General features: G+C 43.4%; 1 protein-coding gene across 2 annotated transcripts in view; it reads right to left on the bottom strand.

Annotated features, from left to right (window-relative positions):
- rassf5 (Ras association domain family member 5) overlaps positions 1-13603 on the bottom strand; it is a 30410-nt gene extending 16807 nt beyond the window's left edge. The window contains exon 1 of one of the 2 annotated variants that reach the window (XM_055027207.1): positions 12720-13603. In XM_055027207.1, the coding sequence (XP_054883182.1) occupies positions 12720-13503 (784 nt within the window). In that variant the 5' untranslated portion in view covers positions 13504-13603. Of the gene's footprint in view, positions 1-6264; positions 7434-12719 lie in introns of those variants that run through there. The other variant, XM_055027208.1, reaches the window with a different exon arrangement.
- Positions 13604-14878: the final 1275 nt, after the last annotated feature.

The raw sequence follows: 14878 nt of genomic DNA, 5'->3' as shown, positions 1-14878 counted from the left end.
GGAAAAGACACTGATAGGTGGGGATGTGTCGACCAGAGGGAAGAGTTCAGATAAGAGGATGGTCCACTCATGACATTTGAAGGTCAGTGCAGGGAGACAGACAGAAAGGAAGCTGAAAGGAAAGGAAAAGAGAGACTCCTTTTCCTGTCTTTGGTTTTCCCTCATCCATATTTACACTGGCATCACCTCCACGTCTAACGTTTGCACTTGCATTCCTATCGCAGCCAACGGAACAACCCATCCATAACGCATCAGGCATCTAACTCATTCTGCCTTCATTGGTATCAGTTCAACCCTGAAACGTGAGCGTTACATAATTCAGCAGAGAGTCTTCACATTGCTTGTTTGCAGTGACGTGAAAGTATGAAGGCTTCTGTGTTGCACTCCAGAGAGAGAGAGCAATGAAAGGGAGAAACCACGGCAGGTGATCCGGGATGCATTCAGTCAGTCACGGTACGACAACATGCATGTGGGCGAAGTACAAAATAAAAGTGAAAGAAATGTGAGACAGAAGAAGTAGGGATGGCTGTTCTTCTTGTGCAGCTTGTTAAGTGATGTGTGTCAGTTTGTTGGTGTTTGTTGGGAGAAGAGGGGGGATTTTCCCTTTTCACTTCAGTGGAAATTTCATAACCCCCCTTTCAGATAGAGAAGTTAAGTTGGAATTTCTGACTCACTTACAGGAACTATTGACATTTATTTTATTTTTTTTACAGACTGGGCCAAGAGCAACATTTTACTTCATATTTTTACTTTTGTTTGTGGGGGAGCAGCAGAGGGGAATTCCCTCAACTGGGAAGTTGGTCTCCTCATAGTTTGCTCTCTTCAGCTGAAAAAGTGCCACTTATGGGAATAGAAAGTCTCTTTGAAAATCAACCAATCCAGCTATTGACTTCTGCTTATTAGAGGTTGGGTCACAGAGGTAACAGGTCCAGGAGGTACACCCAGACATTCCTGGTTCCATCGACACTCCTACTATTTCTGGCGGATCTCAAGCTGTCCCTGTAATGGCGGAGCCAGAAAATGTTCATACTGATTCAGTGGTGGCCAACAACTGATCTGTGCCAGAACCATTTTGAAACACAAGATCCATATTGTCCAAATGATTCACTATTCCATCAATTTTCTTCATTTAAAGACAAGCTATACACATTTAATTGTGAATTTATGTTGTCCAAGCATATGTCACTTCTCATTTGGTCTGCATCAGAGTTTGATTTGGGATTTTCAACTCTACAAACCGATCAAACTTTCCGGGCAAACGAGCTGGAGTTCAATTAAAGTGGACTAAACAGGACTGGTGTGAATGCACCCTTAGTTTCTTGCTTTCTTTTTGAGATTTTTTGGCCAATTTTCTGTTGTCTACTTTAAGTGACCTGATGCATGATTTTGAACATAGCACCATGTTGGTTTGAACATGATGCATATGCAATGACCATAGATGAGGGAACAGGTACACATATTTGTTCCACTATGGTCCAGTGTAAGTAAGACAGGTCACACAGAGGCTGTAATGAACTTGTACCATAAACAATCATCAGCATCCAATCTTCCAATGCAGTGTTGATGCCAAGAGCCTTGTGTGTTGTCCCAACATGATTGTTGACTCTGGTGTTGTGTGTCACTCTGATGAACCGGTCTGACTTGTTTCTGCTTTGCAGAAAAAGAACCATGGAGGGTATTCACCTCCTGACTGACCTTGCCTCAACAGTGAGACGCAGGGCGAGGAGAAAGGCACGTCTTCGGAGACGTGCATCAGTGCAGCCGAGGAGAGGAAGGGCACTCCGACCTGCACTTAGTAAAGATCCATTTGTGGAGGCTGTGTTAACTTCAACTGCGGCAGCGGTCGATAATCAGCTGGAAGAAGGAAAACGTGGGCCTTGGTCTCCCTCGCACAAGACACAGCGTTTCTTGTCTTCATTCCAAAATGCATCTCTTTTTCTTCAGTCTCCCATGAAGCCCAAAGATCCATCTTCATTTGAAGTAACATGAAACATCGCTATGTGCAATCACTAAATGGGCTGAGACAGGAATTACAAGATGCGGGGATGCGGGTGGTTGTTTTTCTGTTCCTGTGAGACAGTGGGTGTGGGACAGATTAGCAGTGTCTCTCAGGTTAAAGAGGATGTCTGCATGGTTGCAGATAGAGAGGGGGTGGGGGGTCATTATACTTACTGCAAGTCTGGTTCAGGAAGGAGATGTTGTGGGGTTAGATAGCTTTAACATAAGGGGCAGGGATACTAACACCGACGCTAATGAATCTAAGCTGTGTAAGAAGGACCTGAAAGCAGCTTAGAGGGTCTTTGGGGGGACGTTTAACTAGTCTGATCCTATCACAGCTGATTTGGAGTTATTATTTATATTCTCCCATGTGTGAATTGCATACACAGACACACCATGTTTCACACGCTCCGTTTTTCCTTTCTATTAGTATTTCAAGGTATTACTTGCTTCCGTTTTTAAGCATACAGCCTCGCATCCGTCTCTGCTCCTTTTGCAAGCACATATTCACAGAAAAAAATCCCTTTGTGTGAGGACCCGCCAGACATAAACACACAAGTGTAATCCTCAAGCTTCATCAAATCTGACCCCCTTCCTCCTGACATCTGTGTTTGTTTATCCGTACCATAGCTTCATATTTGATAACCAAGAGTCTCTCTTCTGCCTCGTTCTTTAAATACTGATCTGTGTGGATACAGATGCTCCCACAATACACAAGAAATGTTGGTATCATTGAGATTCAGAAATATAGCTGTACAATTGAATGTACAGTTCCAATGCATTTTCCATCTCAAGATTTATTTCACAGTTCTCGTCACTTTGGATATTTAAGTACAAACGTTTTTTTCAAATATGAAATGTCTCAAATTTAGTCTGGGTTAATCTAGGCTAAATGCAGGTTCGCCAGAGCGCAGTTTGTGATACCCTTCTTGAAAATGTAATAAACTGGACTGCTTTGTTTGGCATCTAAACCACAACCAACTTGGAACCCCAATCTAAGAAGGTCTGGAGGCCCCAGAGCAGTGAACTGTGTTCATAAAAAAGTTGGTTGTCTGTTGTCAGCTTATAAACTAAAAATAATCAATGAGTCGGACTAAAACCTAAATTGTGTTGTTTCAATTGCCAACATAAAAATGATAATTGATGCGAAAGCTCCCCAATAAAATACCGGAATGATACGCACAAAATCAATCTTTTGCTGAAGAGAGATGTTCAAACATTTATAACTCAATTATCAAAATTCCTACTAAACCATCCAAATTCACAAATGTGTGCACAAGCATACTGAAAACTGTAACCATTCATATCTAGTTAAAAGTGTCACTTTGTGCTGAAAAAGACTGAGCCCCATAAACAGGATCTTATCGACCTTGCAGTCAGCAAAGACTGCCCTGTTCAGATGACATGAGCTGTGAGGAAGGGTCCGCCTTAGGAAAACTGCTGGTCTATCACAGGGCACACAGATAGTCGTGTACACCAATTTTCCTTCTACTTTTTCTGTTTTCGGCTTGGGACAGATTAACCAACAGAGAACAAAAGCTGAAAATAGTGAAGTCAGGGACGGTTTGGCCTTTTACGATGAAAGAACTTTGGTTTAGTTTGGTTGTCTTGTGTTGTGGTTTCTATTTCAGTCAGTTTTTGGTGGTTTTTTTATTCTGGTGTATTTTGGTATTTACATTCTGAGTCATTCCTGTGTTGCTTACTTTTTTCCCAGGCCACACACTCACTTGTTGAGGTCTGTGCTTTGTATCACACTCTGACCTGCCCATAGTTGAATTTCATCACCGGCTTGTTTCTCCTTTTGTATGTTTTCAGTTTCATTTTAAGGTATTCCCTCATTTAGCTTCTGGCTGGCCTCTCTTGGGTCTTTTACGACATGCGCTGTTAAGGTCAACCAGATAGATCTGGTAGATTTTACATTCATTGGGATGACTGTTAAAGACATATGAAATAAATGAATCCTGCATTGCAGTACCATGAGCACACACTGAGAAACTTCAACCTCCAACCTTTTATTTGAGGTTTCTTCACTCAACTGGGGAAGAAAATTACAAATTGAGAATTTGTGATTTGTGAAACATGTCTTTACATACTATATAAATTAAATAACTTTTAAACTGCCTTTGTGTTTCCTCTAACTTAAACTGTGAGGTTTCTTCACACAGTAACTGTATCCACACTGATGAGTGTTGTCAGCAGGTCACAGGCAGGATGTGTGTTCAGGAGTGAGCAAGCCAAAAACAACGATGCCCCACAGGCAATTTCTCTATGCATCTTTGGTGCCAATAAAGACGGTGCTCGCCTTATACTGTAGAAGCTTCACTCTTAAAGTTCTTGGTCGCCATAAAGATTCAGCCAGCCAACCTGCAGCTGAACTGCTTTGGAATTAGGCTTAAGGGATGAGATGCCTTTACTTGAAATCCTTTTTGAACTCACTGTTTACGCTTGGAAGAAAAGGGATATTATCCATCCTTTCGTCCCTTTTCTTTCACCCTTGTCCCTAGTGTGGTTGGGGTTGGGGGGTCCAATTATAAAGACCATTAAAGTTAGCCCTGAAGCCCGAACATTCTCATACAGAAGAAACTCTAGAAAACCCCAAGGAAACTTCTTGACTGCTGTGTTTCCTGGAAAAGCACAATTCTCTGCTTGAATTCAAAAAAACCACTGCGTGTGTCAGTGGCGTCTGATTGTTAGCACTTTATCAGATCGAAGTTATAACTTTCTCGCTCAAAGTGACGTTTGAATTTCTCCACATCCGGCCCGTTGACGTTAAACTCTCTGAACCGCATCTTTTATAAATGTTTGAAAACATTCAAATATGCAGAAATCCTAACAGAGTAAACAATTCAAGACGTGAAGTGTCCAGTTTGTCCCAGTTTTTATTCTGTAAAGGGATTAACTGGGTTTCCTTCCAGGGAACGCCGTCTATAAATAGCCCTTATCAGTCTGCAGTGAGCCTGCGCTGGTGAAGCTGCTTCTTAGGCTTTGAAGGCTGCAGCATGACGTCACTCAGGTTGAGTGGTGGTGAAGAAGTGCTCCCTGAGTCATGTTTGGTCAGGGTCTTATCACACTCTCACAGAAGGTCACACACACACACAATAAAATGTGTGTGTGAAATCTTTTTCTTTAAAGATTTGTGTCATTCTGTCTGTGGGTGAATCAATGAATCTGCAGCATCCAGCCATTATTCGCTCCCGGCCTCTTTTCACCCCAGTCGCACTTCAGGCTAATGTTACATCATGTATTCATTGCCCTCTAGAAAACAAAATACAACAAAAAAAAAAAAAGCACATTAGCTCAGTCCTTTATTTGCGTAAAACATGGGGGAAAATCAATGCTGCGCAGCCCATGGTAGGCTCCATCTATTCTCAAATTTCTGCCAGACAGAACAAAGTCAATATCATAATTCACTTATGGGGGATTTTAGAGGCTCAAACTGAAAGTGTGTTTTGGATCCGTCTGAGTGAAATGGCGACTTTCTGGAGGTGCAAAAGCAACTGCAGCTGCCAGCTGACCTTTTTCACTCGGTTGTTTCCAACCAGTGCGCGGGCCGGATCCCGATGATGGGTGAAAGGTATGGAAGGCCAAAAGTGAAATGAAATATCTTTAATGTGATAACTTCAGTAAACTTGCAAAGTATTGCAGTTAATAACTAAATTTGTAAAAGTTTTTTTTTATTAAATGTGAGAAATGTAAAAAAAAAAAAAAAAATCCTTTCATATTAAATAAACATAAAATGGGTCATAAAATGTTTTCCTCCAATTTAACCCTGCATGATGATGCTGACACTGAAATAATTATAAAATATATAATTATGAACACATAATAGTTTAAAAATAGTAAATTATACATTTTTACATTTATTTACAAAAAACCTGTTTTTAACTATTGATAATTGTATTTAATTAACAATTATATCTAATTTGATCAGATTTTTTAAATAAGTGAATATTTATTGATCCAGTTATACATCTATTAGATTCTGGAATGTGGTGAGTCGATACCATCTTCTCTTACACAAAAAGCAACAGGAATGGATCAGTCAATAGTGTTTTAGAGACAAAGGCTAACACGGTGTTTCGAGGCAGGCCTGTTCAATAGTGGACAGAACGGTCGACACAAAACAGAAATATTTTGGCCTGCAGCTGGCCTCTGAGGCCACTGCAGCTCAACTTGTCAGCTCGTCAACTTTTTCTCTTCCCTCAAAGTACACTCCCGTTCTCATCATGACAAACATGAGGAGATTTTTATCAGCCGTTGTCATACCTGAGCTGGTAAGCAGGGATCCATTAGACGATGATCTTCGCAGGATCCTCAAGCTGTCACTCCAGGAGCGAGACTTGGGCAGCCTCTTCAGCAGCCGGCCCAGCCGCCGTGACACATGGCCGAAGCACGCGCTACCGGCATCCACTTCTGAATCCCCCTGGACTTCCTCCAGACACAAGGACACCTGGCCCAGAAACGTCCTCCCCACTGGTTCAACTCGCCCCAGCCCTTCCCCATCCTCCCGTTTTCCCTCGTCCTGCCCCGGGCGGAGAGGTGCTATCTGTGCCATGGATGGAGCATGTTGACACCATCCGGTGGGCACCGTCCGGTGTGCGTACCCGTCGCTGGATCGCCTGTCCTGTCGCCGGCTGACCCTGTCCCTTTGTGGACTGCCCCAGCGCCAGCCCACCAGCTGCCCCCCTCTGCCATCCCAGCGGAGCCACTCTGCCACCGGTGCCACGCTCCGAATAAACAGCCCCCTCTCCACCCGCTCTGCCACCCCTCCACCTGTTCTCCACACAGAGTCCCCTATGCTCCCACCTCGTGAACGATGCACCTCACACCTGGAGACTTGAGACCTGAATCTGTGCCGGACGGATTGTTCCTCTCTCGTCCTGCTGTTGCCACTGCTCCCTCATCCTCTCTGTGTCTACTGCAGCACCCACACACTCTGCAGTATCAACCAGCCAGCTTAAAGAGACAGACACCCCCAAATACAAACACTCCTCTCAAAGCTCCTCTGCTACTCTCTCTCCTCTTTTTCCCCCAACAACAAACACATCTTCCTCTTCGTCAGTGATTGATTTTCAGCAACCATTTCACTGACTCCAGAGAGGCGATCACTGACACTGTCTCGTCTCTTATCCCTCTTTTCAGTCTCCTCTCTGAGGGGAAGTGAGTCAGCCAGTCTCTTTCGCACCACAACAGTGGAATATTTTGTCTGTGCAAAGCGAACGCATCGTGTGGGTTGAGCTGACGCGCGGTCCGTCAGTTATTAATATGCTCTGTGAAGAGGAAAGAAGAAGACCCACATGTTCTTCTCCTGTCCTACTTCTGAAACAGAAGAAACAGGACGATGCGCTCACCCCTTTGACTTACGGTTATCATTACATAATCACAAGCAAGGTCGTCAGAAGTAGGTTTTTACGCCGAGGGAGCAGCTGTCCAATTCTGTGTGCTGGTGGAGGAAATGCATTCTTTTCATGTGCTATCTCTGGTGTAAGACAGGTCTGCAGTCCTCAGAACAGTATCCAGCCAAGGGCATCCTAAAAATACATTTCATTGAAAGTCACCATTGTTCTTCAATGCAGTCAGCACTAGAGATGCAGCTTTCCTTATGGTTCAGATCTCAAGAAAATGTCCTAACCCTTTGAACTTATACACAAATGAGAACCTAATTCTAAAATGAATTCAAACCTACTTTAAAAGAAAAATATATTTTCTTTTAACACTTCACAGAAGTCTCTACCAGCTTTGCTCATCTAGAGACTAGAAGTGTTAGCCTGTTCTTTGCAAAATGGTCAGTCAGACTGAATGCAGACCGTCTTTGAACAGCTATTTTCAAGATGTTCCACAGATTTGCAATTGGATTTAGAGCTAGGTTTTGACTAGGCCATTTCAAAATATCATTATGCAACTCTGACTCTATGTTCAGGGTCACGGTTCCACTAAAAGTCCAGGTTTCCAGCCACTACTAGGTGAAACATCCCGTCAGCATGTTTCTGCCACCATCATGTTTTAAAGCGGCTTGTGACGATTTGTAAACATGTCTTCTCCTGGCTTTCTTCTAGCCTCTGTCTCATTAAGAAAGAGATTTGTGAACTCCATGAGTCGTCCTGGCAAAAGGATCTCTGCAGCTCCTCCAGATTTACCATTCGCCTCTCGGCTGCATCTGCAATTTTTTGCTCGTCTTGCCAGGTCAGTAGGTTCAGGTGCAGAGCCATCTCTCTGAGGCTTTGAGATGTGCCGTGATCTTTTCATTTTCAAATGACTGAACATCATGCCTCACGGGTGATATATAACTTTAAAATGTCAAAGTTCTTGAAACTTCTCCACAACTCCCTTCCCTGACCTGTCTGCTATGTTCCTTCCTCTTCATGATGCTGTTTGCTCTCTAAGGCCTTCACAGAACAGCTGGATTTATACTGAGATGAAACGACACACTAACATATACAATAATTGTCCGATATCTGAAGGCAATTGGCTGTACTAGGTTTTATTTGTGCATACAAGGTGCATAACTGAAATCATTTTGGTCATTGCTTACAAAGTTTGCTGTCTGTTGTTTTCAGCTGAAAAAATATGAAGTGGTTTAGAAAGAACATTTTTAGGCACAGATGGAAAAGCGCTTGAAATATTTTTACAGTCTGGAATGTATTTAAATATGGTTATTGTCCATCTGACATTGGTGAAAAATATATATAATCATGCTTAATTATCCATGAACGAACTCTTAATGCATGTTTTAAGACATAACTGATCATTACATGTCTTCCTCTGCTGTTTGGGTGCTAAACCCCGTTGTTAACCAGCGGGTTTCAAATAGCTACTGCTCAAAATGTAGCTGTGTAGAAGCATGAGACCAAACAAACCACACCACCAAATCCAGGAGTCAAAGCTCTGGATCCACAACAGTATGAGAGCCTGAAAACATTAAATCACATATTAATCTGACATCTGACTATAACCCCAATGACTCTATTCCCGGGATTTAATCCTAGACAGGAGACATTCAGAGCTGGGATTATAGTGGCTGCCATTCCCAGATCATTCCCGCTTAAATCTCTGAGATGACGAGAATCAACAAATAAAATCAAGGAAACACATTTGTAATGTTAAACGAAATTTAAGACGTTATTTAACATGACATCTTAAATGAAATAACCCAGATGAAGAGTTTTTACATAATTGATATCACTATATTCTGATGACTACAAATCATCAGAATATAGTGGACTCCCAATGTTCATAAAGGTAGAGGTCACAACTGTCTGCAAATAGCTAAAATCCACCAGAACATTAAAGACCTTCTGCAAACACATATAACTGCCTATTTCGATACTTCGGATCCCAAATATAAATTATTATCCATTAATGCGCACAGTGGAAACCGTCTCAGTGCTACACAGAACCTAATATCAACACCTTTAATTATTTCTGCTCTTGGGAGACACAGCCAAGCAGCACCAAGAAAAAGTAATGGCCCTCCTGGATTGGCTGCTTTGCAAACGCCAGCCAATAATGTGTAAACCGGCACTGCGCCGAGATATTTCAGTTTAAGTTTCCTTGAGTAAGTGGATTATTTCTGCCAATAAGTTGGTGTCAGGTTGAATAGGCGAATTCTGAACCGTGGCTAGGCAGGAGTACACTGTGCTTAAAAACCAAGAGAAATGGCTTATTGCTTTGAGTGGAAAAAAACAATGCAAGAAAAACAATGACTGATGACTGGGGTCTGTGAGTTTGCTCATGTTCTATTCAGTTTATAGAGCTAAAAAGCTTCTCTTCAGCATAAGTCTGCCTGCCTTTTGACTCATCAACAGATGATGGCCGTTAGACCTCTGGGGTTGACGGAGCTATGCTTCATTTTCTGCCCAGTTACAGTCAAATTAAAACACATAGTGCGAGTTTTTTGTGGACTGCCTTTCTTGTGTTTTTTAAGTGGGAATGCTATATCACTCGTGACACTCTCATCTAACTGTCAAGATGAGGAATGAAAATAAAAACTGGAAAAGCTAAACCCACAAAGATGAAAGGCGGCAGTGGCGTCAGACGACGAGGCTGGGAGAAGACGTTCGACTGACAGATTCCTCTATAGGGCAAGGCCACAGGAGTCCCAGTGGGACCAGCTTCTGTAGGCTTCATCTGCAAGCAGGCTGCAGCAAACTGAGGGAGTGCGATAAATCCGAGAAGTGCCGACAGAGCAAAGCAACCAAAACAAAGACGCAGAATAATGTTCATGGCTACAAATCTCCGTCTCTCGTCCTCTGTTATTTGATGGGAGGAGAGGAAAGGCAATTATGTGTCCATGTGTGCTGCTGCTGTTTTGACACGTCTGTTTGCTTTTCTTTTCTGAGCATACCCTGAAAGGACCGACTCTGTGTTGTTGGCCACAGGACTCTGCAGAACTCTCACCTCTGATTGCGTCACAAAGAAGCAAACAGAGGTTCACTGACAGCCGACAACAAAGCAAAGCTGCCGTGCCTTCCACAAGCTTTCATATCCCTGAATGTTTTTTCATGTTTTGTCAGATCACAACCAAATACTTTGAACAATTCACTGCCTTCCTGCCACTCTGTCATAAAGCCCAGATTTGTACGACTAGTAACTCACTGTTTGAGAAGTTGAGACCTTGGGATATTGTTCTATGCTCTAATCCAGCTGTAAACGTCTCTGCAGCACATCATCACTGACCTGTCTGCTGTGTTCATTGGTGTTTGTAATGCTGTTTGTTACCTAATGGTTAAGCCAGCACAAAATATCACAAATATTTCACCATCACTGTATCAGTGTGTGCAATATTCACATAGCAAATTACTGATTGGAGCGCAGTAATTGTTGGCTACTGTATTCCAGGAGTTATTAACTTGCATTTCACATGCTAATTCAACATTTAGCCAAGCGAATAGAACCCAGGTGTGTTGAAACAGAGTGTCTGTGTCATAAACAGCCAATAAAATACACTTCTAGCTCGTGGTTTCAACCTGAGAAGATGTGAATACTTCTACAAAGATTTGTAACCACTTTGATCCACAAAGAAAGAAGTTCTTGAGCTGTGAAGAAACTGTGTGTCCGTCCGCGTCTCCCTCTGTGTGATTAATGCTCCAGTAATCTCTGCTCTTGCTTCAGCGACCTCCTGCCGATAGCACACTAAATCAGACAGCTCCGCAGTGCTGGACCAACTGGAGCTCTTTTCTTCCATCCCGCATCCGCGTTAAGTCTCTCCTCTCGCAGATCCTTCGTCTCTCTCCATTCCCATCAAGTTAGCAGCACTTTTTCAGAGAATCTACGGTAACTTTTCCCTTTCTTCCCCCCACTGATTCATTATCTGTTCCTTTCTCCACTCCCTACTTTCATCACTTTCAATCAGTCCACCGTTTGGTTCATCCCACGCTCCTCTGCAGACGCAGCCTCCCTGTCACAGATTGTTGCTGACACAATGCTTGCTCAGCAGCTGCACATTTACACACAGACAGTCACATATACAGTACATGGGTGGCGTGAAGCTCACAAAGGTTGCTGTTGTTAAGTTAAGTGTTTGCGGCAAAACAGCGGCGGCGTGTTTGCCTGTAAACATGTTAAGTCATGACCAGGTCAAATTAGCCTGGCTAAACCTTTCTTTGTCTCACAGTTGAGATTAACTTGACTTTCTGCAAAACAAGTCAAATCAAATCAAACCCACCCTTTATGAGTGGGTTTTTAAATTACAATCAACATGTGTGTTAATTTATCAGATGGGGGGGATTTCCTGGCATTTCATTTTATTTCTTAAAAATGGCCACTTTGTTTCAGAAAATAGGAGTCCAAATAAAAAGAAGGTGATTTTTAGGTCTGACGTTTTCTCGCAGCTAACCAGAGCTGAAGAAAACGTCTCTTTGCAGCATTGTATTGTTGCAGCTTGAATTCCAGTCTCTGTCCTCCAGTTACTTTCTGGTGAGAGTGGGAACACTGGGAGGCAAAGATAAAGGGATTTACGCAGAAGGATTCTGGTTCAGTCTGAGGAGTAATATTGGATATGTCCATACCCAACACGCTTATCGAGATGCTCCATTTTTTGAGTATAAGCAGAGTCGACCCAAGGCACAAAACCTAATCCGCAGCTCAGCGAATCTCCTCCGACCCCAGCCCAGCAGGGAGCCCCAAAAAGTGCTTTGACAGCTGAAAGTCAGAGCTTTAAATTTGTCGTTGGGCTTGGACGAGATTAGATGTAACCTTATATGTATATATATTTCCTACTTAAATCATAAATCCTTTATGTAGGATTTAAATAAATAAAATCACAACGTCTGAATGAGAATATAAACATAAAGACATTGAAAATAGCACATCAAAATAGATGGGAACAAGACATTACGGCCAAAACATGGCCAAGTTTGCTCATGTGTATGAGCAACATTTCTCAAATGTTCTTAACTTTTATTGAGCTTTAACCATAAATTGACAATATGGCAGACTAATCAGAGTAAGTTGTGACATCAGCAAGAAGCAACTGAGTGCTGTTATATGTTTAATAGAAGAATGTGAATCAGCGCTGAATTTAGATCTAATTCTACAGGCGTCCCGCGCGGATCTGGACCGCCTCTGTCGCCAAACATCAGCAGAAATCCTTTTGCCCTGGATGCCCTTCACTCAGATGATCCTATGCTGAACCGGATGGAACTTTTGTTTTCAATATCAAGTGAAATGCATGTTTAGGAACCACATAGCCATCGGTCATTATCATAAACGGCGTCACTTACTTTGACACTTGAGTCCCTGCGCTGTGATCTGTCTGCTGCAGGCGTCACACCAGTCCTGCCTCACCGGCTTGGTCTCGAACCGGTGTCCTTCCCCTCTCTCTGTCCTCACTCGGGGGTCCATCTCTCGGGGGAAGATGGACCAGGCCTCCCTGCGGTGAGGCTCGGCGCGGGCCAGCTTCACCACCCCGGTCTTGCCCTGCGTGAGCCGCTCCAGCGGCGGCCCGCGGCGCTCTGCGGGGGGTGAGACCGCGGATGAATTGCTCTTTTGTCCGCCGTGACCGTCTCCATTCCGGGAGCCCCGTCTCCCGTGCGACGCGTCCCGGTGCCGGTGTGCTCTTCTCGGTCTGTTGGTCGTACCGCTTGGCATGGCGCAGACTCCAGGCTCCTTCAGCGACCCCCCCCTGCGACAACTCGTGTTTTGGTTTGGGTCACACCTCATGTGGCCATTGGTAATATGCCCGGCCGTCCCTCGTGCAACGCTGCCGCAGCTGCCGGCGTCTCCGTCCTGCGTGGGGCTACGTGGCGCTTGGAGGGCGGCTGAGGCGCCGCATCCTCCGGCGGGCATCGTCCCACCGGCCGGTCCTGGACGCCGTAAAGGATGAGTTCGCATCTCCTCCTCGGCAGCGTCCGCGCCGCTCCTGGCGAGCATCACCTTCTCCCAGGACGACCTCCTCGGCAGCGTGATTTTCTTCTTGGTGCTGGACAGTTTGAAGAGCAGGACCGGCGGTTCCGAGTCCAGTCTGTGTGGACCGGGCTGCTGCCCCACCACGCTCACAGACGCCATTACGCTGCGCTCCCCGTTACCACTGTGTGTTTGGCCGCTGGGAGCGTGTAGGTATGTGGCAGCTGAGTGCTTTCAGTCCGTGCGCTGAATGTAAACTGAGCTCCCGCCAGCCAGTGTCAACAAATCTGTTGGTGACGCGACGGTCGCACGCGACCTACGTGAAGCTGACACCCCACCTACGTCATAAAATCCAGCAGATAGTCTGATTGGTTAGTGCTCCGTTAGTGCAGGTTTGTGCCGTTAAAATTTTCGTTTGTGCAGCTTTGGTTTCCGAGATATTAAAAATTATTTTTTTAGGTCATCAGAGTTCACCATCCCCCCATATAGCTCCAAAACAAACCAAAGTGGGCTGGTTCGTTAGTGCTCGGTTAGTGCAGGTTTGTGCCGTTAAAATTGTCGTTTGTGCAGCTTTCATTGTTGAGATATTAAAATTTATAATTTTGGCCGATTACGTAACCATCCCCCCATTACGCACCAAAACAAACCAAAGTGGGCTACTTTTTTAGTGCTCGGTTAGTGCAGGTTTGTGCCGTTAAAATTTTCGTTTGTGCAGCTTTCGTTGTTGAGATATTAAAAGTTATCATATTTTCAGATTATGTCACCTTCCCCACCCCCTTTCTTGCTCCAAAAAAAAAAAAAAAAAAAGAAATAGGCTAGTTTGTTATGCAAATGAGAATTTGAGATGACCCCATTATTGTTATTCTTACTATTTTCTAAATATACCAACAAAATCTTACTTTACTTCATTTGGTGCTTCCAGATTGTAATATTCACTAAGCACATTCACCTAATTAGGGGTCAATTAATTTCACCTGCTGCATGCTGTACTCCCTGTTTCATTTCTTCGCCAGTTGTCTTCCAGCAAATTTCTGTCTATGGGTAAGTTTTGTTTTCGGTGTCTTTTTTATGCAATTGAGGTTATTAATTATTATAGAAAAGGTACTGTTTGCAAGAAGTCATGGCATAATCAATGCAGTTACAGAAGAAAAATATCTCTGGTAATTTATTTTTTTGTGATGCATGAACTTGCATACATGTGTGTTATGGTTAGCTATTCACCCACCCAAATATCTGCATTGTGAGGCAATTGAGAAGTAATGAACCATGAAAGTGACTGTTTTGAAAATGCAATATAATTTGACAGTCAAATAAGAAACGGTGTTGATTTGAACAATGAACTTTAACAATTGAAACAACAACAAACATTGACAATTGGAAATTAATTTCTCCTCTTTGAATACAAAACTCTGTTTTGAGATTTATGCAGAAAGAAATATGAAAACATTTACCCAACTGAAACTCAAAATATCAAATCCTTTTCCACATAAGAACTTGCAAAAAGGAAAAAAAAGTCTGATCAGGGGTATGTAAACAT

Source organism: Poeciliopsis prolifica, unplaced genomic scaffold (genome assembly GCF_027474105.1).
Source record: "Poeciliopsis prolifica strain line A6 unplaced genomic scaffold, Auburn_PproV2 SCAFFOLD003, whole genome shotgun sequence".
NCBI lineage: Eukaryota > Metazoa > Chordata > Actinopteri > Cyprinodontiformes > Poeciliidae > Poeciliopsis > Poeciliopsis prolifica.
Note: the sequence above shows the minus strand (reverse complement) of the source record. Positions and strands in the feature narration are given on the sequence as shown.